The following is a 21,759-nucleotide window of genomic DNA, read 5'->3' as shown; positions in this document are numbered from 1 at the left end:
GATTTCACCGCCAGGCCACGCCACTTACCGGTTTTTTCTGACTATGGCAGTTTAAAATTATACTTCCTACTTAAATCCCGAACAGCGTGCTAGACTCTATCCCTATAATCGATGGCCATCTCGTTTCCATCAACGTCTCGCAACACATTCTGGCCTAGTTGCCATTCCCTTTAATGTCGTTCATTGATTTTCCTTCTACAGACAGACAGACAGACAATGAACTTTAATAGCAAGGTCCTGAGACGTTTTGCCCTAGGGCAGAGCTGCGGGCCGCTCCCACGTGGGGACTGGTAGGCCGAGCCTAACCGCCGCATCGTGGGCTCTCTGGACAGCCCAAGTTTGACGTGCATATTCTGAGCTCCGGATGGCAGAGCTCCATTCTTGTTCTGTGATGCGATTGGGTCCCTGTAACGAGGGGCATCGCCAGAGCATGTGTGCGAGATTGCTAACAGCCCCACAGTCGGGGCAAGTAGAGCTGAAAGCCTCTGGAGTGATCGTGTGCAAAAGGGCCAGGTTCGGATAGGACTGCGTCTGAAGCATGCGTAAAGTGGACGCCAGAGGTCTAGCCAGTTTGCAGTGAGGGGGAGGATAAGTCCTCCTACCCAGGTGATAGTGCGTGGTAATTTCGCTGAAAGTAGTGAGAGTGTCCCGAAACTCGAGAACCCCAGAGGGTGAGCTCAATCTTGCTCCCGCGCGGTGGGTTAGTGCGCGCGCTTGGGAGTGGGCAATGTCATTAAGATTGGGAAACGAGTCAAGCTGGGGGTCGAGGTGAGCCGGAAACCACGTGATGGTGTGCGGAGAGATTATCTTGTTCTTGAGAATCTTGTGAGCCTCCTCAGCGATGGATCCTGAAGAGAAAGCCCTGACCGCCGATCTCGAATCAGTGAAGATTTGTGATCTGCTGTTGTCTAGGAGTGCTATAGCAACTGCGACCTGCTCCGCTCTGGTTGGTGTTGAGCACTTCAGGGAAGCCGCATTCACTATCTGTCCGTTGTGATCAACGAGGGCAATGGCGAAGTTAGACGACTGTCCATATTGGGCTGCGTCGACAAAACATGCCGAGTAAGGATCGTCTTTGGTACGCTTGAGGAGGGCGAGGGCTCTTGCCCTGCGTCTGCCTACGTTGTGTCGAGGATGAACATTACGGGGAAACTGTGCAACTCGTATGTTGTTCCTTTGATTTTCTGATATTTCATATTTCCGCTCTTCCATGAGGATAGGGTTGATCCCAAGAACAGCCAGGATCTTCTTTCCAGCCGGGGTACAGGATAGACGGGCCAGTTGGGCTGACTCCTGGGCCTCGATTATCTCGTCCAATGTGTTGTGCACTCCTAGTTACATAAGGTTGCATCAGGACCAGGGGCAGACCTGCCATTTAGATTCTGGAGAGCTTCCCTTACCTCGCATGCCTTGAAGGGGTTATCTAGCTCGGGGCAAAATGAGCCTTTGTAGGGGGGATAGTCTTCGTCACTCGAGTTGCCCAGTGGCAGATACTTGCGAGCTAGTCTGTCGAGTACGGTCTGCAATGTCTCTGATTGTGATGCCTGGTGTAGAACCTTCGCTATCACTTGTCTTTGGTTTGACTTGGTATTGGTATCATCCAGCAGATGCTTGAGTAGGTTCCATTTAGCTCCAACTCTCATCTGGCCATCCACAGAATTGCAGACCTCATCCCACTGTTGTCTGCTCAAGGTTTGGCAGTGATCTTCTATAGTTCTGTTGAGCTCTGCGATCTTTTTTTGGAGCCTTCGGTTGAGTTTCTGCCCTTTCCATCGTTTCAAAAGTGACGTCTTAGCTTCTAGAAGATGAGTGAGGCGGCTGTCCATCCTGTCCACCTCCAGTTCAGTCTGGATTTTCTTTGTCGCCGCGCTGATGTCCTCCTTTAACTGTTCAGCCCACTGCTCGAGGCTAAGTGCTGAGTCATGCGTTTGTGCTCGCTCTTCCTGAATCTTGCGAAAGTAATCCCAATCTGTAATAATGAACTATTTGAGGTCCTCGCTTTTCACGTTGACAGAGGTGGCCAGGATGTTGTGATCACTGCCAAGGTCAACTTGGAGGTTGGACCAAGATGCCGATTCCACATTCCGTATGAAAAAGAGATCGGGTGTGGTATCCCTAGAGCAGGAGTTGCCGATCCTGGTCGGAAAAGCCGGATCTGTTATAAGCGTGAGGTGATTATTGACTGTAGTTTGCCATAGGTCGACGCCCTTGCGGTTAGCTTGTTGGTACCCCCATGCTTGATGCGGAGCGTTGAAGTCTCCGGCCACCAGGAGTGGAAATGTCTTGGCCTTGCTTGTATCCCTGTTAATTATTGCCGCGAATCTTTGCCTGAGGTCTTTGGGTGTACTGTATATGTTAAGTATAAAGATACTTGTCTTGAATGGTCCGCTGGGGATTATTTCAACAAGCGAGTGTTCAACCTTATTGGATTTCAGATTCAGATCGTGGGCTATGAACGCACATTTGTTCGTGACTAATGTGCTTATGCCCCTCTTCCCATCAGCATATTGGGTATGCGATTTATAGCCTGGAAGGGTGACCTTATCCGTGAGCGTTTCTTGTAATAAGATTACATGTGGCTTTTCCGAGTGGGTCCGAATGAACTGTTGGAGGACGTTCCTTTTACGATGGAATCCCCTACAGTTCCACTGCCAGATGTTAATTACCCTGTGATGAGCCGCCATGGTGGGACGTAGTAGATAGCTTGTATTATAAAATGCTGCGGAGCGCAGCCGCTGCCGACCTTTCAGTGTCGGTGTTATTCACTTTTTCCAACGATGTAACTGAAGCCATTGTAGAAACGTGGCGTTCCAGATTGTCGCATCTGATTCCTAGTGCTTTGACCGCCTCCACAAGTTTGTCAATAACAATTTGAACTTTTTCGAGGGATTCATCAATTTTATCTATCGTTTTTTCCAATTTTCGAACGCTGGCGCTCTTGTCTGAAGAATGAACTGCCAGCGCCCTCTTTTTGGGTAAACCATTGGCAGTCGGTTCCGCTACGGGGATCTCCATGGGCGTTTCTACTGCAGGGGCCTGACTGGGTTGAACTGACTCTCGCTTGCTGGCTTTCTTTAGTTCTGCAATTTCTGCTTTGAGCTGCTCCATTGCGTATTTTAACGAAGCGTTTTCTCTTTCTAATTGTGCAATCCTGTCGTGCTCTGGCGATTGACCCCCCGTTACCTTTTTCGGTGATTCCTTGACCCGGTCAGCCCATGTGGTACCACGATGAGCAGGCTCCTGAATCTGAACTGCAGGCCCCCTGGAACGAGAGTGGCCTCTGGAGCGGGAGCGGGTCCCGGGGGCCTTGCGGCCTCTGGAAGACGAGCGTTCCGTCGAGCGACCCCTAGAAGTAACACGGTCCTGGTAGCCGCTATCCTCGCCGCCAGGGTCTCGGGATCGGCTCCTGGATCTGTGCGAGCTGCTGAGGGCCGGCTTGAGAGGCATTGGAGACCCAGTTGGTTGTTTGGATTGGTCGCAGTTGCGCCGTTCTCTTCTCCGTTGTCTAACTACAAACGGAATTTGGAACCTTTGCTTGCAGGTTCTGTCAGCCATGGGATGAGGACCTCCGCAGAGGGTGCACTTCGGTGTACATTCATGCTTATCGTCCGGGTTGCTCGCACCACAGCCGCGGCAGATGGCATTTTCAGGGGCTGGGCAAACGTCAGCTCTATGGCCAAGCTTTCCACATGCATAGCAAACGTCAGTTTGTCTGCGATAGAGTGAGCATTTGATTAAACTGGGACCGCATTTTACGTAGTCCGGGACTTTGAGTCCATCAAACAGGACGACTACCGTGCTTGTGTTCTTGATTCGTCTCACCTCGAGGGCGCTTGGATTCTTCGGTTGAATGATAAGGCGTTTGAGCTCCTCTCGATTGATGGTGGGGTCAATGTCACGAATAACTCCCTTGCATGAGTTTTCGGGGGCTGCGATATATGTACTAACTTCGTAGCTTGCTTGTCCAATGAGTATAGCTTTCACATCGGCGTAGGCCATGGCGTTGCGTTTTGATGTCGTGCTTGCCACCAATATGTTTTGCACCACGTTCGGACATATAATATCCTCCGCCGTATCCGCCTCCGTAAGTCTAGCAGCGGTAGTGAGGGCTTGGGCAACTCTGAAGTGGCCCATCTTCTTGATGTCCAGTCCTCCACGGGGACGGATTATGATTCGAACATGCTCTTTCGGTAGGCGAGGCAATCTCGAAGCAGTCGTTAGCCGTGTCTTGACACTCGCCGTAGCCTGGCTTTTATTCCCGCCACGTCGCATGTCGGTGACTCGGCCGCCCTGCCCGAGCAGGTCCTGGATGATAGGTTTTCGCTTGTGTAATGCCGTGGTCCACCCAGCGTTTTCACTGACTTCGTCGGGAGAGATATCCTCACCCTCGACGGTGATTTGCATAGCTGTAGACATCGTGGCTTGAGCGTGCGGAACCGCGCTGAGCTCGCCCACCGAGCCTCTGCCGGGCAGAGGTCGCACAGAAAGGTCCTCGAGCGATTGGGAAAATGTCCACCCACCGTTGAAAACTTGGTATCGGCGGAATCCTTGCAACTTTAGCCGTCGATTGGTGCCAACATCTTCAAGATTGAAGCAAGTTCTCGACCTTAATCATGTAGAGAAGCAGGAGAAGCAGATATTGACGCACGGTCTCGTTTCTTCTTCTTCCTCCTCTCTTCCTTCTCCACACTTGGCGAAATATTCAGTTACTGTGCAACCGCACCCGTTTGGAAATGACGACTGGACGAAAATGATCCTAATTTGTTTTTGCAGGAACTTCATCTTGGACGGCCTCATCGTTTTGACGCATTTAACTGTAGACGAGTACCAAGCAGGCCTCGCTTGTGTCATCACAGGAGGGGCGCCTTACGAAATCAACGCCACGACAAACCTGCTAGGCATGGTGAGCAATTGGCTTCATTTTGGCTTTTTATTGTTCGCCATAATTAGAGCGGGGCGGTTAATGGGAGATCTGTCAGAGGTACACAGTGGGTGTATAGAGAAGAGAAACGCGGTAGGAAACGGCTGAGGATTAAGTGGTGTGATAAAATTGAGAAATTTGCAGGCAACCCAAGGGGGGAGCGGGCGCAAAAAAAAAGGGGAAATCGATGGTAGAGTCATGTGACCGACAGCGGACACAAATAGGATGATTATAAAATTTCTGCAGCGCGAAGCGCTGGAATCCGCAAAAGTGCACTGAAGTGTAGCGCCATTCCCGAGCGAAATTTTTCTTGTAAAGATTGATATCATTCTCAAACAAGATCTAGACGACCTTGTAAAGGTCGCCGCTAAGTATGTAGATAACAATCTCATTTTCTTGCAGCCTTCTTCCTCGGGTAGTAGTAGCCACTTGACCAAGCGTATTCTAGGTCTTTTCAAAGAAAACTGCGGGGGATTGGACTTTACGTGCGAGGTTCCTAAGGACAAGTTGTTGCGCTTTTTAGATATTAATTTTAGACAAATGCCAGATCGTGTTTAATGGGCATACGAACCGCGAAGCGTTAAGCCCGTTCCTAACTCAAAATTGGCAAAGTTAGCGATTGCTTCGTCCGCCATTAGCACCGCGTTAACAAAATCTTGTTCACACCTGGCGGAGAACAGCGTGAAAGTACAGGTAGACATGCAGGCTACTTAAAGTGGGATTCACGAGGTTGGTCATTTCATCAATTTGTGAGAAACTGTTGCATAAAGTAAAAAAAACAAGCGGGACCAGAAAATATCACAAGGGCCAAGAAAAAAGAAAAGAGCAGCAGTTATACCGTATGTGCACAAAGTTTTTCATGGGCTAAAATAAATAGGGTCGCGATATGGTGTCGAGGTAGTCCTATCAGCTCCTTGTAATACTGGACGTATTTCCAGGATCACGAATGAACGCCTCAGTGGAACGTGAAATAAACACAGATGATTATGCACGTAAAACATAAAAATAAAAGTAAGTCTATGAAGTGCTGCCTTGGGTTCGTGTATCCAATACTCTCTTCGTGCTGCCGCAAATATTTTGGGCAAACGGGCCGTTGAATGAACCAAGGACTAGGGCAACACAAAAATGACTTAGATAAAGGAAGAACTTCTAAACTAGTATTTCACTACAATAGCTGCAGATCTGAGCCTCAGTTTAGATCAGGATGTGTGCTGCATCACCACCACGATAAGGGGACGCGAGAAATATCAGGGGCTTACTTTATTAAGAAATTTGTCGACATACGTTAGTCACCCATCAGCGGTTTTTCACAATAAGGAGTTCGCGCTTTTGAGCCTATGCCAACGCTAATCCTGTCTGTTTTTACTGCTGGCTAACCTTCTGATGCGACTAGTGTCTCTGACGCTGTGATTGATAACTACATCATCTGGTGTGTAAGTATATGTGTGTGTTATTGTGATCAATAAATTCAGTTGGTAGTAAAAAAAAAACGCTTGTGTTGTCCTCTTGCAATCCTTCTTCCTTTGCCCGTCTTTTGTGCTTTTTTCCGCACTTTAGTGCTTCGCGCTGCATAAATTTTACAACATAGATCTAAACCAACCCACCATCGTCGCTATGCTTATTAGGCTACTAATGAATGAGACGTGAATGAAGAGTAATTGTTCGAAACAAATGCACGCTTCAACTCGCATTTCTCTGCACGCCAAACGTCTTCAGAACATTAGCAGCATATCTCAATGGGCTTTCAACATTATTTCTATAGTGATGTTCAACACTGTTCCAATGATATTTCAATGGGATTGCAATATTGGTCCAATGTGTCCTGATCTCGAATCAGGACACAACTTCGCTAGTGCGCTTCCCTTGGCACCAAGCTGACAAATAATGCTGTAAGGAGTGATGTGTCAAAGGCCAATGTGGCATGCCGTCATCGTCACAGTAATTCGGAAAAGACCGTAGCGGCGACCACGCCGACCGAGAGCCAGAGTGCCCATTTCTTGCTTGCGGATCACGAGACAAGCTACAAAGATCCGCGGTTGTTGCTATGACAGTTGATTCTGATGACGCAGCAGTTGCGTTCTCGAACATGTCGCGCGTGGCTTCTGTTCGCAGGTTTTCAACTTGGCGCGCCTTCTAGTGAGTGTGGAAGCAGGCTAAAAAAGTACCTCAAAGCTATTACGATCGTCAAGCAACCACGTTACTCAGCTCATTCGAGCTGTATTCTTAAGATGCTCAGTGTTCCTCCCCGTGAGAATTTGCTTTCACTCTGTGAATTGAATCCTAGGAAATTATGCAAAAAAAGAATGCCGCTTTTGTCTACTAGTGTTCAGGTTTTCCGCTTGTTGGTACGTCATTGTGAAAGTTTTTCTGTGTAATGTAGCCAGTACAAAAACGCATGCAGAGTAGGAACAACACCTGTACATAGCGCTGTTTGTGTCTTTTGTTCCTCACTTGCCTCTTTGTATACCAGCGCTATAGGCAGAAAAAAACTTTTTCGCCACATACATAGAGATGCCTCGCTGCACCTATATGTTTGTCATTTGATGACGGTATGTTTTATTGAGGTTCTTAAGATAACTAATTGTAGAAAGAACGGATTATGAAACCAATTTCATAAACCGTGCCCAGTAATTTCATGGGAGCATATAGTAGCACGTTAACTTAAAGTAGGGCGGCCGATCGAGTCGCACAAGTCGCGTTTATTGACCCGTCTATACATATACGCTGAGGTAGTCTTCAACTACGCGCAAAGTGGAGAACACGTGAGCATTTTGGACGTGTGAGGTTACGAGGAACGAGGCGACCACATGTGTAAGCCCTGAAGTGTCTTTACATGGAAGTCAGGAAAACCTCCTACAGGATTGATTCTGTTTCTCTGTCTCTTTACCTGGAAGAAACATGGAAGGCTGCGTCTCTTTGCGGAGGTCCAGCATCAGTACGGAACACGTACGGCTAACAGATATGTTGTGTGAAACTAATACAGGCAGGAAACACATTTACTGAGACATTTCTCGAAATACGCACAGTGCTGGGTTTCATTGGCGATGAGAGATGCAGGAAAAAAAAACTGAGAATAGGACATACGCAACTTCCGACTGAGTTATGGCTTAGTCTTTCTAAAGAAGTTAAACACAAACTAATTACACTAGGTTAGCAAAAAACGTAGATAAACCGAAAAAACGAAACCACTTCGTTACAGCATAGAGAATTATGAAAACTGAGTTGCTTTTTTTGCGTGTGTGCGTTTGTGTGGCCGTAACGAACTTTCTAGAATTAGCCACCTCCCATCTGGTTTGCAGTGGAATAAAAAGGGCAGAAAATATTTACATGCGTGCTCAATTTCTAAAGCTCCCGCAGGTTTTTGGAATGGTCTGACACAGAGTGGCTTGGCAATGTTTCATAACTTTCTAGGCTGTGCACATGCCCTAAAATTATTTAATTTCTGCCATATAGAACTGCGGCATTCATCACTTGCATATTTTTTTTCATGTCCGCACAGGTAAATGTGATGAGACATATTCAGAAACAGACCGACTGGAACAGGAATCTTTCCATGGCCATCTCGGTGTCCATGTGCACGCGAGTCTACATGCCGGAGAAACGCGCCGATCTCGATGAAAAATGTGTCGACCACATTCGCCGTCCCAACAGCACTGCCGCAGTAAGTGAGCCAGCGCTGATGAATAAAATCGGCACAGACTCGTCGAGACAGTGGAAGTGAAATGGCATGACACTCGCAGTGCAAGAGACTGTTATTTTGTTTCTGTTAGTGTTGTACGAGAAACGAAGCGAGAACAACAGGGAGGAGAACGAAGTGGCAGTGGCGGATACCTAACCGCAAGCTTTTCCTGTTCTGTCCTGTGATACGTTGTTTTGAAATAAACTAAGAGGTATTCATTTTTCAGCCTCCTAACCTATCACCACAATGACGGGGGAGCTAGAAGCATCCACGACGTGGTGTAAAGTTTTTGCACAACATGGTGGAGCTCACCTATGACATTGCATGTTCTTGTTTTGTTTGTTTGTTTCTTATGTCTGAAAACTGCCCTTTCCCGAGTAAACAATACGCCCTTCCTTCTTTGCAACTTATTATGCACAATGCTTGCCAACGGACCTCGTTGGCCCAATAAGCGGCTCTTGTGTTTTCCTTACAAACCTTGAGGCAAAGAAAGCTGTACCGGGAAATAGGTATACCAGGGGTAAAACTTAGATGGGAGTCCCAATCGGAATTTGGACACAGAGGCACAAACAGGATATGAATGTGTTCATGTTGGTCTTTTTTTCGACAGACAATTCACATTGAAGTGACCTAATAACGATAAACTTTTCCAGGTGAAACATCGCCTAATTTGCTAATCGTGTGTTCTCTGCAAGTTGGACCAGTACAGTCCATTGAATATGCAACGTGACAGAAGTTTCTGTAAACTTGACATAGTGGCGGCAAACGTTTCGCAGGGAAAGCTGAGTGCTGAAATATTTCTTCTCGTTGACAAGGTTTGACAGGGCGTCTTTAAAGGCCCATGCAGTGCGGGATCATATACCATTCGTTCATCAAGTAAATGCGGTTTATATAACCGCAAGAAAACAATTATAGATGCTTCGCAACCAAAAATGTATAGCAGGGGAAACACTGCCATAACACCAGCGACGCGCTGCAAGAAAGGGTGGTGCTGTGGCAACTCTTCTTCGCATTACTAATCACATATATTCTGCAGTTAAGTCCACCTGAGAGCGTTATCCTGCACCACTGACGATTCCGTTTACTCCGCTCCTGCCCGTTGAATGTGAACACTCACCGTTTAGGAAGTACGCGAACTGTGAAAAGCTATTCAAGAGCAGTGCAGTCAAGGTGAAGAGCGTTTCCATCGCAGCACGAAAGTAGTCGACTGTCAGCATTCGCAGCAGTGACGTGCGCGCTTCTTTAATCGACGAAGGATAGGCTCGCGGGGTCAAAGCTAAGGGACGCTGTGGGAGACGCACTATGAGCTGGTGTCGGCAAATGTCGCGAGCGCAGAAGCGCGACAAAGCGTGGGTGAAAAACGACAACGGCGAACCATGCGTATACAGCCGAGTGCGCCGAGCCTCGTTCAGTGGTCGCCGACTTGCATATTATGCGAAGCATATTACGAGGGCTCAACCCAGCTCCTCAGGCGCGGCGGTGACCATGAAATCACGTGACACCGTGACGTCACGACAGAGGAGAAGTGGCTTTGGCTCAACTCTTGCAAGACGGGCTGGGTGGGAATCGAACCAGGGTCTCCGGAGTGTGGGACGGAGACGCTACCACTGAGCCACGAGTACAACGCTTCAAAGCGGTACAAAAGCGCCTCTAGTGAATGCGGTGTTGCCTTAGAAACGCGCTGTTTCTAAGGCGTGCGTCTCTTGCTCAGGCGCACATTTCGTTGCCGCGCCGAACGCTGCTTTGCTCGACGCTCACCGCGTCCAATGCGGGGCGCGTAGTCGCTGCCCTGTAGCCCATTGTCTTACACCCCTTGGCGGGTCGACGGGAACGCTGTCGCGTTCCACTCTTGAAGGCGAAGAAGTAATGCATGAGTTGTTTCTTCGTCTAGCCGAACCAAATATAGCCAAGCAACAGCAGTTCACCAGGCTAAACAGTGGTTCAACAACTAAAATAAAGGCTAGTATGCTTCGCATCCTGGGCTTAACCTTACCTAAGCCACAGCCATTTTTTTTTGTTTTCTCTTTAAAGAACTGAGGTTATGGAGGCTATACTTCTCACTCTGCAGCATATTTCGTGCCGTTTGTGGAATATCGCAAGTTGACACTAGCAGCAACAATGAACAAAAAAATATCCGATGGTCGGTTTCGAACCCTGGTCCCGCAGCACAGAAGCCAGATCTTCTAGCCACTAAACAGACGCATGCCTGATAATGGATAACAGTCTCGTGCGAGCCAGCGCTTGAGACGCCGAATGCGTTAGGCGCATCTCATAGCAAAAAATTTAGCTTAAAAATCGTGAGACATTCCACTCTGAAGGTCGATGACCAGCGATGTTGTTTAGCACTCGACAGAGAGGTGACAGAGAATTTTTGAACAAAGGTACGAACTCATCATCTTGATCGGTGGTCATCGGGACGAAAGGTACTCGCGCACATTTATTGTCATTCACGCGGGCAACGGGACGGCCACCCCGAGGAGAAGGAAGAAATTAGACACGCGTGACGTTTCGACGGGACCACACCCACAGGAGGGCGGAAGGAAAGGAAACTAGATGCGCAAGTGCTTCGAAAGCCCACAAAGGGCGGGCAGTGCGAACGTAGACATAGCGGAAGCGGGTCGGCCGTGCCCACTTTAACCCTTTCAAAAATTCATCAGCCATTACACTCTGCCAAGGTGGATTACCAACGTCTAGCGCACGACCATAGGTCATCCACAATGATGAACGAAATACAAACATATTTGTTGTCCTAATCTAATCATCGTGGCGAGATAGGTACGCACACACCTTCGCGGATTCACCTCTGTTATTAAATGTGTCCGTCACGTAAGACGATGAATGGCTCAAACCCACTTAAGCAATTGCTCGCACACCCATAAACGCGGCCTCCCCGTTACGAACACAGAGGTGAAATTCTACGCCGGAATGACGGGCGGCAACGGAGCCAGCCGTGAAAGAAACGAATCTCGAGCAATTTCTGATGATGATAATTTTTGCACTACGGATCCAGCTGTGGAAGAAGACGACGACGACGACGAACGTGCGAGCAGTGGCTCTAGCGCATTTGCGCAGTTGGCGCCTGTAATTTTTAATAGTCATTTTTTTGTCAAAGTTCTAGAAAACACTTTTTTTTTCAAAAACATCTGTTCTCGCCCTTGTGCCTGCGACCGCTTTCGGTTCCACGTGCGACAAGGGTAGTTCAAGGGCGCGTTACAGGTCCCCGAGCCCACAGGGGTATGTGCCATTGAGCTTGGACTCTCTACGCAATCACCGGGATCCGCCTGCATGAGGATTTGTTTTTGCCAACATCCCGGGCGCATATTTTTTTTCCAGATCCTGGCCATAGACAGCTTCGCTGTAAAAGCTGGTCGTGAGCAAACTGAACTCCGTGACCCGGGAGATACACAATCCCCACGAGGCACATTATTCGCCCTGTGGACACCTCAACTTGAAGTTTGATTTGGCACTTGTGTCATCTTCTGTTTACTTTTACCATTCATTCTTTTTTCTTTGGTTTCTTCTTACCATCTTTAATATTTTCAAACATTCGAATAATAACCGCCGTTCTTGCCCTTGTGCCTAGGACCTATTCAGGTCACAGGTGTGACAAGGGCAGTCCAAGGGCGCGTTACAGATGCCGGAGACTACTTAGCGGAGTCCACAGGGGCGTCTGATAGCGTTTGGACCCTTCCAGCACTACCTCTGGGATCGGCCCGCTGTTTTTACACACGCACACAAAGAACGCACGGAAGCTTAGCCACAAACAGCTTCGCTGTAGTTATTGTGCTCGCGCATCTTATAGCTGATGATGAAGAAATAAGTTTGATGCACGCATTCGTCCCCGAAATTAGTTGTGCATCTCTCGTCACATTGTGGAGCTGTGGCGCGTTTCTGCAAAGGTCAAGCAAGTCGTGTCGCGTGACGTCACATGTTTAAATACTGAATAAATGTACCGCTTTCGCTGCAACAGTTGCCACCAAAGCTCCAGAGCGACGTGTTCGCCGCTGAAATTAGCAGCGCGCGTGCCTTCTGTCGTAATACACAGGCTGTCGTTTACAAAGGTATCAATGGAAGGATGGTTCAGTCTGAATCTCTTTTATTTACAGTTTTGCAATGACTATCACTCAATCTACGGCGGACCGACCACTGTGAGGTGCGGCCACTACACGGCGATGTCGATGAGTCAAGACACGCCTCCGCTTGTGGCAACGTTCGAAACAAACGAAACCGTCAGTGAGAAGGTGAGGCACTTTTCTGACGGCTTGCCTCTCTTTTTTTCTGTTCATTTCGCACAACTTGGAAACTTCATCAAACTTCGAAGTACCCCAATAATTAAACGCTACTCTTTAGATTCGGGCCAGCTCAGTCAGCACGTGACCCACGAGGGATTGCAACCACCGGCTCTCGTCGATGTTTCTCTCTGCTGTTTAAAGTGATACAAGAAGCAGGCAACCAATCAGTCTTAAGAGTGTGACAACATTCTTCAAAAAAACTTGCAGTGTGTCTTAGATGCCAACAGACTCTGCTGGAGAGTAAATCGTCCCTGGAGCGGCCAAAGAATTTCCTCTTCATTCTGATTCCCCACGAGAAACATGACCTACCACTTCTCTAAGTAATCATGGAATGGCCCCGCTATTAATGGACGTCGTCTCATAGATATCATACCACCAGAAATTTCGTATCATTCGAGTATAAGTGCATGCATCGTCTCTGATACGCGGCTTTCACCCTGTTTTATTTTCCGTCAGAGCGCGGCAAGCTATGAAGGAGACAAGTCAAGCGGGTAATGCCCCAGCCGAAACTTAATTGTCGTGGCAGCGAAAAGTCTTGTCGCAGAACTCCGTGGTGGCCACCGTATAGACTACGCCACGCAGCAAGCCCCCGTTATCTTGGCGGCCACGCGCAGCTACGCGCAGCTGTCAAGCTTAGACCGGCAGTGCCAGGATGAAATAATCGGACTTTTAGAAATCGCAAGCATACATGTGTGCAATTTATTTACCCAAAAATTAGCAATTATGTATTGCTGAAAATGTTATCACAATCACGAAATCAATCAATAGGATGTTGGTGGGTCAACATGCTTGCGATGACGTTGCATGACGACCTTGAGAAAGCGAGAGCTGGGTATTGTTGGCTCTTTTCGAGACAAGATTGCAAATTCCCTGCTGCTTGCAGTAAAATAATACTCGGCTACTTTTGCACTGTGCCTATAGTGAGTTGAGCAGTGTTTTTGGAAGCTATATTGAAATAATGCTATTAAACTGGGAAGGCCTAGGAGTGAAAATCAACGGCGAATATCTAAACAACCTTCGGTTTGAAGATGACACTGTCCTATACCACTGGGGGCGAAGTACAACAAATAATTAAGGACCTTAGCAGTGAAAGTGTAAGAGTGGGGTTGAACATCTATATGCAGTAGACAAAGTTAATGTTCAATAGCCTGGCAAGGGAACAAGAGTTCAGGATCGCCAGTCAGCCTCTAATCTCTGTGAAGGAGTGCGTTTACCTTGGTCAATTACTCACAGGGGACCCTGATCATAAGAAGGAAATTTAGAAAAGAATAATAATGAGTTGCGGTGCATACCGCAGACATTGTCAGATCCTGACTGGAAGCTTACCACTACCAATGAAGAAAAAAAAGTGGACAATCAATGCATTCTACCAGTGCTAACATACGGGGCATAAACTTGGAGATTCACAAAGAAGCTCGAGGACAAGTTAAGGAGCGCGCAAAGAGCGATGGAACGAAAAATGCTATGCGTAACGTTAAGAGGCAGGAAGAGAGCGGCATGGATCAGGGAGCCAATGGAGATAACCGGGGATAATTGACATTAAGAGCAAAAAAATGGAGCAGGGCACCCCATGTAATGCATGGATTATATAACCGGTGGACCATAGGGTTGCAGAATAGGTGCACAGTCAGAGCAGGGTGCGCAGTTAGAGAAGGGAAGCGTAGTCGATGACGGCAGAACACTAGGTGCGGTGATGAAATTAGGAAATTCGCAGGCGCTAGTTGGCATCGGATGGCGCAGGACAGGGGCGATTGGAGATCGCAGAGAGAGGCCTTCGACCAGCAGTGGACATAAAATAGGCTGATGATGATAATGAAAACTTCGTTACGATGTTGTTACCTTTGCAGAAACGCGAGGTACTCTTCAAGATTACGCGATCGAGACCCTTCGGAAAAGACAGAAGAATTGATGCTGGCCTTTAGTTTGAGACATTACTTTTGCCCTTTTTATGCAATAAAATCACTCGTGCTACCTGCATCTTAGACGGGAAGACATCTGTTGCCATGCGAAGATTAAATATCTGTACTGACACGGCCACAGTTAGGCCAATGACGTACTTGTGAGCTTAATCTGTATGCATTTGGACTCACAGTTCTGAGAGTCCGTCAGGCCTGTTTGTGCAGAGCACCCGTCGTACATATCTGTTATATCTAAATATACGTTGATGTTTCCGCAACCCAACGTATCAGTAAAGTTACTTGGCGCTAAAGGGCGTTTTTTGTACGAAATACGAGTGCAAGGCATTTGTGAAGTCGACACCATAAGGATCACTCCATCTTCTGGAGTCTCACCGGCTGGCGGGGTCTTTTCATGCCGACTTAACTGAGAATTTGATTGATATCATAAAGGACCCGGCTTTACAGAGGCTCTATAAAGGAGTTTTAAGTAGTAATTCTTTTTTATCATCCATACTTCCTTGTTCATTGTGTTTCTGAATCTTTTAAAAGAAATAAGATGAGCTCGAAGCGCACCTAAAGAAATTTTTGAAAAATGCCATTTTTCTTTGTAATTTTTCGCTGTACGTCGCGTGTGACCGGCGGCTTTCCTGAACTCCTACACAGTTTAGAAACTTTATGGCCAATTTTTTTTTGTAAGCAGAAAGAAATACCTCTAAAAACTTCTGGCATGTTATGCAAACATGAATTTTGTTCATGAAGCCACCCTGGCGAAGTTTACTAACACATCGACGAAAGGATTCTAAAGTTTCCTGTATCACCACTTACTGACTATACAGTACACTGACGTCTGACAGGATATAATAATGTGCTTCGACATAACAAGATACCGGCTTATGGTCCCATATTAGGTACGTGGGAATACAAGTCGTTACACGCGACATGTCGTAATTAGTTTCAAGAAAACCAAGAATAGTCTCAGTCGATGATATCACCCTAGTCGGTGAAGCTCTAGAACTAGTGCAGCCATTGCTACTCAGAATATTTGAAGAAGAAGAAGAAGAAGAACAAAACTTTATTCGTTGAAAGAACTTCGTTGCCCCTAAAACGGGGTAACGCCGTGTGGTCGGGCCCCTATTCCAAGGCACCACTGGCCCTCGCCATCCTTTCTGCCCTGCGGACGAGCCTGAGCTGATCCCCAAGGGCGGAGTTGGATAGCAATGCCTCCCACCTCGCTCTCGTGTTATTATCTTCTTGTTCTTCTGTGTGAGCTGTGCACTCCCATGTGATGTGGTAGAGCGTTGGTGTGCTCCCACACCACGGGGATATGTCCTTGTATGCTGTTGGGTAGTATATATGCAGTTTATGTAGGTTTATGTATGTGTCTATTTGGAGCCTGCGTAACGTCGCTGAGTCCATGGCTGAAAGGTTCCTATGCGGGGCTGGGTAGAGCCTTCTGATTTCCCTGTAGTGTTGCAAGATCGCTTTAGAACTTGGATCGATGGGTGTCGGGTCCTCCACCATGTTGCCATGGGCAGCTCGGCAATTGGTAAAACCTCGAGCCACCTCATCTGCATGGAGGTTCCCAGTAACACCCTCGTGTCCCGGGGCCCATGTTATCGTTTGGGTATACCTGACGTCAAGGTCTCTGTTGATTTCGGTAAGTATCCGGCGTGCCCTCGCGCTGATCTGTCCCCTCTGATAGTTTCTACATGCGGCCTGAGAATCTGTGACTATTGTTAGTGGAGCATTGCGCTCTATGCCTTCTCGTATAGCTAAGGCGATGGCTATCTCTTCGGCTTCTAAAATGGTTGCTCGGGAAACCGAAGCACAGGCCGTGATTTTCCCTTTACGGTCTACGACAACTGCCACCATGTTCTTTGCGTTGGCCCGATATGGTGAAGCATCCGTGAATCGTGCAGTGTCCAAGTATTTTGTTGTTTTGTCTATGTATTCTGCTCGAGCTTTTCTCCTTCCTGCGTGTAATGTCGGATCCATGTTTTGTGGTATTGGTGATACCCCATACAAATCTCTAATCTGGCAGGGTAGACCTTTGGCGTTTTGGTGTATTTGTATGCATCCTCCAAGGCCGACTCTTAGAAGAAGAGCTCTGCCGACTGTCGTTTGCGCCAATCAACTCCTCTGCGCTATGAGTTGGGCCTCAGCCAGCTCATGAAATGTATTGTGGAGGCCGAGGGCTAGAAGCTTCTCATTTGAAGTGTTGCGTGGCAACCGCAGGGCTGTCTTATATGCCATCCGTATTATTGTATCAGCCTTTTCTTCTTCCTCCCTGTTCATGGTATGGTAAGGAAGGGAGTACATTAGTCTGCTGATGACCAGGCTTTTCACCAGTCTGAGGGTGTCTTGTTCCCCCATTCCTGTCCGATTATGAGCCACACGGGCTATCATCCGGTTAATTTGTTGCGCTGTTTTTTCTGATCGTGTTTAAAGTGTGTAAACATCTGGCATTAGATTGCAGCCACATCCCCAACACTCTTACTACTGACCTCTCAGGAATAATTTTCCCATCCAGCCTGATCTCGAGTTTGAGTCTCGGGTCAGTTCTTTGTTTTTTTTTGTTTTTGTGAGGCGAATGAGTTCTGACTTCTCCGCAGAGCACTGGAGTCCTCTTTGTTGCGTATGGTTTTCTATTATATTGGCTGCCCATTTGAGCTTTTCCTCCTTCTCTCCCAAGTTGCCCTTGGTTATCCATATCGTTATATCATCCGCGTATAGGGAATGGTGGACGTCGGGGATTTCTTGGAGTTTTTTAGCTAGTCCAATCATGACTATGTTGAAGAGTGTAGGCGAAATCACCGCACCCTGTGGCGTTCCTTTGTTGGGAGGATGGATGACTTCAGATTCATCGTTTCCTACTTTTATAACTGCTGTTCTCTGGTTGAGGAAGCTTCGGATGTACTGGTACGTCCTTTGACCGCAGCTGGTCTCTGCAAGTCCATCCAGTATCCCTTTGTGACTTACGTTGTCGAAGGCCCCTTTTATGTCGACAGCCATGACAATGTGTTCTCCGGCCTTGGGGACGTTCGTTAAGACTTCCTCCTTTAAAAGCAGGAGTATGTCCTGTGTTGACAGATGTGGTCTGAAGCCAAACATGGTATCAGGCATTAAGTTGTTTTCTTCAAGGTGACGTTGGAGTCTAGTGTTTACTAATCTTTCGAACACCTTTCCTAGACATGATGTAAGAGAGATGGGCCTAAGGTTGTCTAAAGTAAATTTCTTCCCTGGTTTTGGAATCATGATTATCACAGCGTGTTTCCATTGCTGTGGTATCGTTCCTTTGACCCAATGATCATTTATAAAGTTCGTAAGGGCTGTTATGGCTTCATCATTCATGTTTCTAATCATGGCACTTGATATTTGGTCTGCCCCTGCCGCTGTGTTCCGTTTTGTACTGGCGATTGCTGCTTTAACTTCTGCTACCGTGAAGAGTTCATCCATTTCTGGGTTTGGGTGTCCGATGTAATCAGCTTGGTATGGGGGTATCGGGGCTTTGTTACCGAAGCATTTTCTATGGACTGCCTGTAGGAGTTCTTCTTTTGTGCCTGGGTACGAGTGTAGCAATCTCTCCAAGTTCTTTTGTCCTTCGCGTCTGGTGTTGAGCGGGTCGATCATTCCTCTGAGGATGTTCCATGTTTTTGCCGTCCCTAGGGTTCCATTAAGTGATCCGCAGAAGCGTTCCCAGTTGGCTGTTGTAAGCTGATTAGCATATTCCTCGGCCTTCTGGGTTATTTCTTTGATTTTCATTTTGAGTTTGCGGTTGCATTTCTGTCGCTTCCATCTTTTGGTCAGGCTTCGTCTTGCATCCCACAGATGCAATAGGTGAGGGTCCACTTCAGGTGTTTTGTCTGTCCTGGTGATGGTTTTGGTATGTTTCTGCTTTATATTTCGTATGCATTCGCACCAATTATCTAAATCATTTATGTCCGTGGTATGTTCTTTAAGTGATTCTCTGTACGCCCGCCAGTCTGTTATTTTAGCTGTACCTATTTGTTTGCGGATTTGAGCTGTGCGGATTGTGGTGCTTATGATGCAATGGTCACTGCCTAGATTTTCGAGGGTGTTGCACCACTCCGCATTTGGACAATTTTTGGTTATTGTTAAGTCCGGACTTGTGTCTGCGGAGATACTATTCCCTGTTCTTGTTGGCATTGCAGGGTCTGTTAGAAGTGTCATGCCGAGTGCTTCTATTTGTCCCATGATATTTTTGCCTTTATTGTTCTGGGTTGGATACCCCCAGCTTGAGTGCCTGGCATTAAAATCCCCAACTATCACTAGAGGTCTCCCCTTCGCCATTTTTGCGGCCTCTTGAAATAGTTTGTCGAACGTTGCTCTTTTCTGACTCGGCGGGCTGTAGACATTATGAAGGCACTCTTTCCTCTGGTGCCTTTATATGTGATTTCTGTTATTATATGCGGAATGTCCATTCCTTCTATGGATTTGTGACATATTGCCGTTACTTTCTTGTCCACCAATGTTGCGACCTTCCAGTTTTCACCTTCGGTATTGAAGGTTTCGTATCCCTGTAATTTTGGGTTTGTTCCGGCTTCTTGCAATGCAATGATAGCTGGTGATCTGTTTTGAGTCATCACCAGCTGCGACAGTTGTCCCATTTTACGCCGGAACCCGCGGCAGTTCCACTGCCATATTTCGCACTCTTCGGAAGCGTGCTTTTGATGTTTAGGCATTGTGTGTCGCCTGGGTCATGGCCGACAAGCCTGGCCTGTTGTATACTTTCTCTGCCTTTTCTCTTATGCTGCTGCCTGTGGCATGTTTTCTCAGTGCTTTCGTAAATTCTATTTGTTGTGCCTGGATTTTCTTGTCCAGAGCTTCTAGTTTTCGATCTACCTGAATCATCACCTGCTCTACGATTGTGGGTATAACTTCTTTTATGGTTTCTTTCAACATCGACAAGGTAATTACGGTGTCGCCTTCTAAATTCGGTAGTTTTTGTCCTTTCTGTCCTGTCTGAACTGGTTTGGGTTCTCGTTGTGGTTGCTGCATTTGTTGCTTTTTCAATTGCCTATTTTCTCTTTCTAGGTCTCCCATTCGCACTCGCATTAGCTCTAGTTCGCGTTCTAGGCGTGTGAGTTGTGTTGTTTGGTGTCGGGGTTGGGAGGCGATTGCTGCCCAGCTCACCTTGTTTTTGCCTTCTTTGTTCACAGTCTTCTTGCTCTTCTGCTGTTGTTTTGTTGTTTGGCCCCTCTCTTGGCCACTGTCCCTGGAGTTGGAGCGGTCTCGGGAGCTGGACCTGGATCGGGAACTGGATCGGGACCTGGATCGGGACCTGGATCGGGACCTGGATCGGGACCTGGATCGGGACCTGGATCGGGACCTGGAACGGACCCCATCTGGTGATGCAGAGTCCTCACGGTCCGTGCTGAACCAGCGTCTCTTGAGGATTCCGTTGGCTTGTGGTCGGCGTAGACGTTGCGACAGTGGTGGCCTGCCTCTTTGGGGGACCCGTTTGAGTTTCTTGGTGCACTCCGATGCCGCCGTGGGATGAGCCCCCCCGCACAGGGCACACTCTGGATCACAGGTGTGGTCTTCAGGAGGGTCCCTTAGCCAACAATTGCTGCACGCCTTTGTCGTGGGCGTTGGACAAACGTCCGTTCTATGTCCCTTGCTTTTACACAGTTTCCAGTATTGTCTTGTGGGCTGATAAGGCACACATGGCATTTCGCCACCGTAATAGTAGACGAAGCGTGGCACTATCGGTCCATCGAGCCACAGCCACTCAGGACAACAACAACAACAACGTTATCACTGCGGTTTCAGACTTGCCGAGCATCCGGGCTTGGACGATTGTCACTCCTTGAGTGCGCACTCGGAGATGACTTAAAAGTTCCTGTTCTGGGGTTTCGCGTTCCAGTCCGTGTACCACTCCTTTAAGGTATCCTTCAGGGGTGGTTATGTAGGTGTTCATCGGATGTTTAGTGCCATTGAGCTCTAGCGTTTTGATCTTCACGATCTTCTCCGCCACTTGTTCGTATGGGGTACTTACAATGATTATGTTTGACCCGTTGCGTAGGCAAAGCAAAAATTTATCGCTCCTGCAGGTCTCCGGGTCGCCGCTTGCACGCTCTATCGCTCGCGCAACTTCGTAGATTTTAAGTTCTTTTACAACTAGCCCTGGCTTGGGACGCATAATAATTTTCATGTCATTTCTGGGCAGCGGCGCCGCGCGCGTTCGCCGTCGGGCTCTTATAGACGCTACGCCGCGTTTAGCTCGCTCTCCTGCAGGCGCCCTGGCAATGCAGCTGCTGTTGCCCTCACGGTCGCCTCGAGCTCCGCTGTCAGCAGTGGCTGCTCGCAATTGTTTTCTTAAACCTTTTCGTTCTCGCAAAGATAGTGCAAGTTGCCACTGACCGTTCTTGGCTTCGTCGTCTTCCCTTGCTGTGTCTTTCTCCTCGTTGTCGTCGGCGTCGCTGGTTGATTCCCCCTGTGTCACCTCGTCAGGCGAGAGGAAGTCCTCTTCAGCGTCGGCCGCAGATCCCGCGGTTTCGTTGGCTTGGTCATCCGTGTCCATGGTGTCCTGGGCTATTTCCGGGTCGTTGTCCTTTGCAAGTTGGGCCGTGGCGGCGCTACGCTTGGGCCGGGAGCTGACTGCCGGGGGTCCGCGCTCCGCTACGCCGTTAGGCTTAGCGTGGCGGGCCGGCATGCTCGGGTGGTGGTCTTAGCTTCTTGGAAGAAACCGGGTCCACTTGTCAAAAAAGGGGGTATCAGCGCGTTCCTGGTGTCTTCCTACACAAATCCTGCGAATTCCGTGGTGGTCACATGATTTTGACTGCTACTAGGCAAGATGATTGACAGAGCCGATGCGAACACGTCTGCACTCTATAGTTTGAAACCTATACTTTTTTGACACTGCCGTTACTCATATCTATAGAATTCATCCGAAATTACCGAATAATATTGATTTACATTTATAAAAGCAAGAAGATTCTCAAGAAA

The 21,759-nt window shown here is 47.9% G+C and overlaps 1 protein-coding gene across 5 annotated transcripts in view; it reads left to right on the top strand.

The window, feature by feature from the left end:
* LOC135919498 (uncharacterized) overlaps positions 1-20,307 on the top strand; it is an 83,292-nt gene extending 62,985 nt beyond the window's left edge. For 2 of the 5 annotated variants that reach the window (XM_065453367.2, XM_065453366.2), the window contains 4 exons: positions 4,774-4,903; positions 8,421-8,582; positions 12,707-12,841; positions 19,971-20,304. In XM_065453367.2, coding sequence (XP_065309439.2) covers positions 4,774-4,903; positions 8,421-8,582; positions 12,707-12,841; positions 19,971-20,189 — 646 coding nt within the window. In that variant the 3' untranslated portion in view covers positions 20,190-20,304. Of the gene's footprint in view, positions 1-4,773; positions 4,904-8,420; positions 8,583-12,706; positions 12,842-19,970 lie in introns of all 5 variants that reach the window. The other 3 variants (XM_070533824.1, XM_065453369.2, XM_065453368.2) reach the window with 3 other exon arrangements.
* The last annotated feature ends 1,452 nt before the right edge of the window (positions 20,308-21,759 follow it).

The sequence above is a fragment of the Dermacentor albipictus genome, chromosome 2, assembly GCF_038994185.2.
Source record: "Dermacentor albipictus isolate Rhodes 1998 colony chromosome 2, USDA_Dalb.pri_finalv2, whole genome shotgun sequence".
In the NCBI taxonomy this organism is placed as follows: domain Eukaryota; kingdom Metazoa; phylum Arthropoda; class Arachnida; order Ixodida; family Ixodidae; genus Dermacentor; species Dermacentor albipictus.
This window is presented reverse-complemented; position numbering and strand designations above follow the sequence as displayed.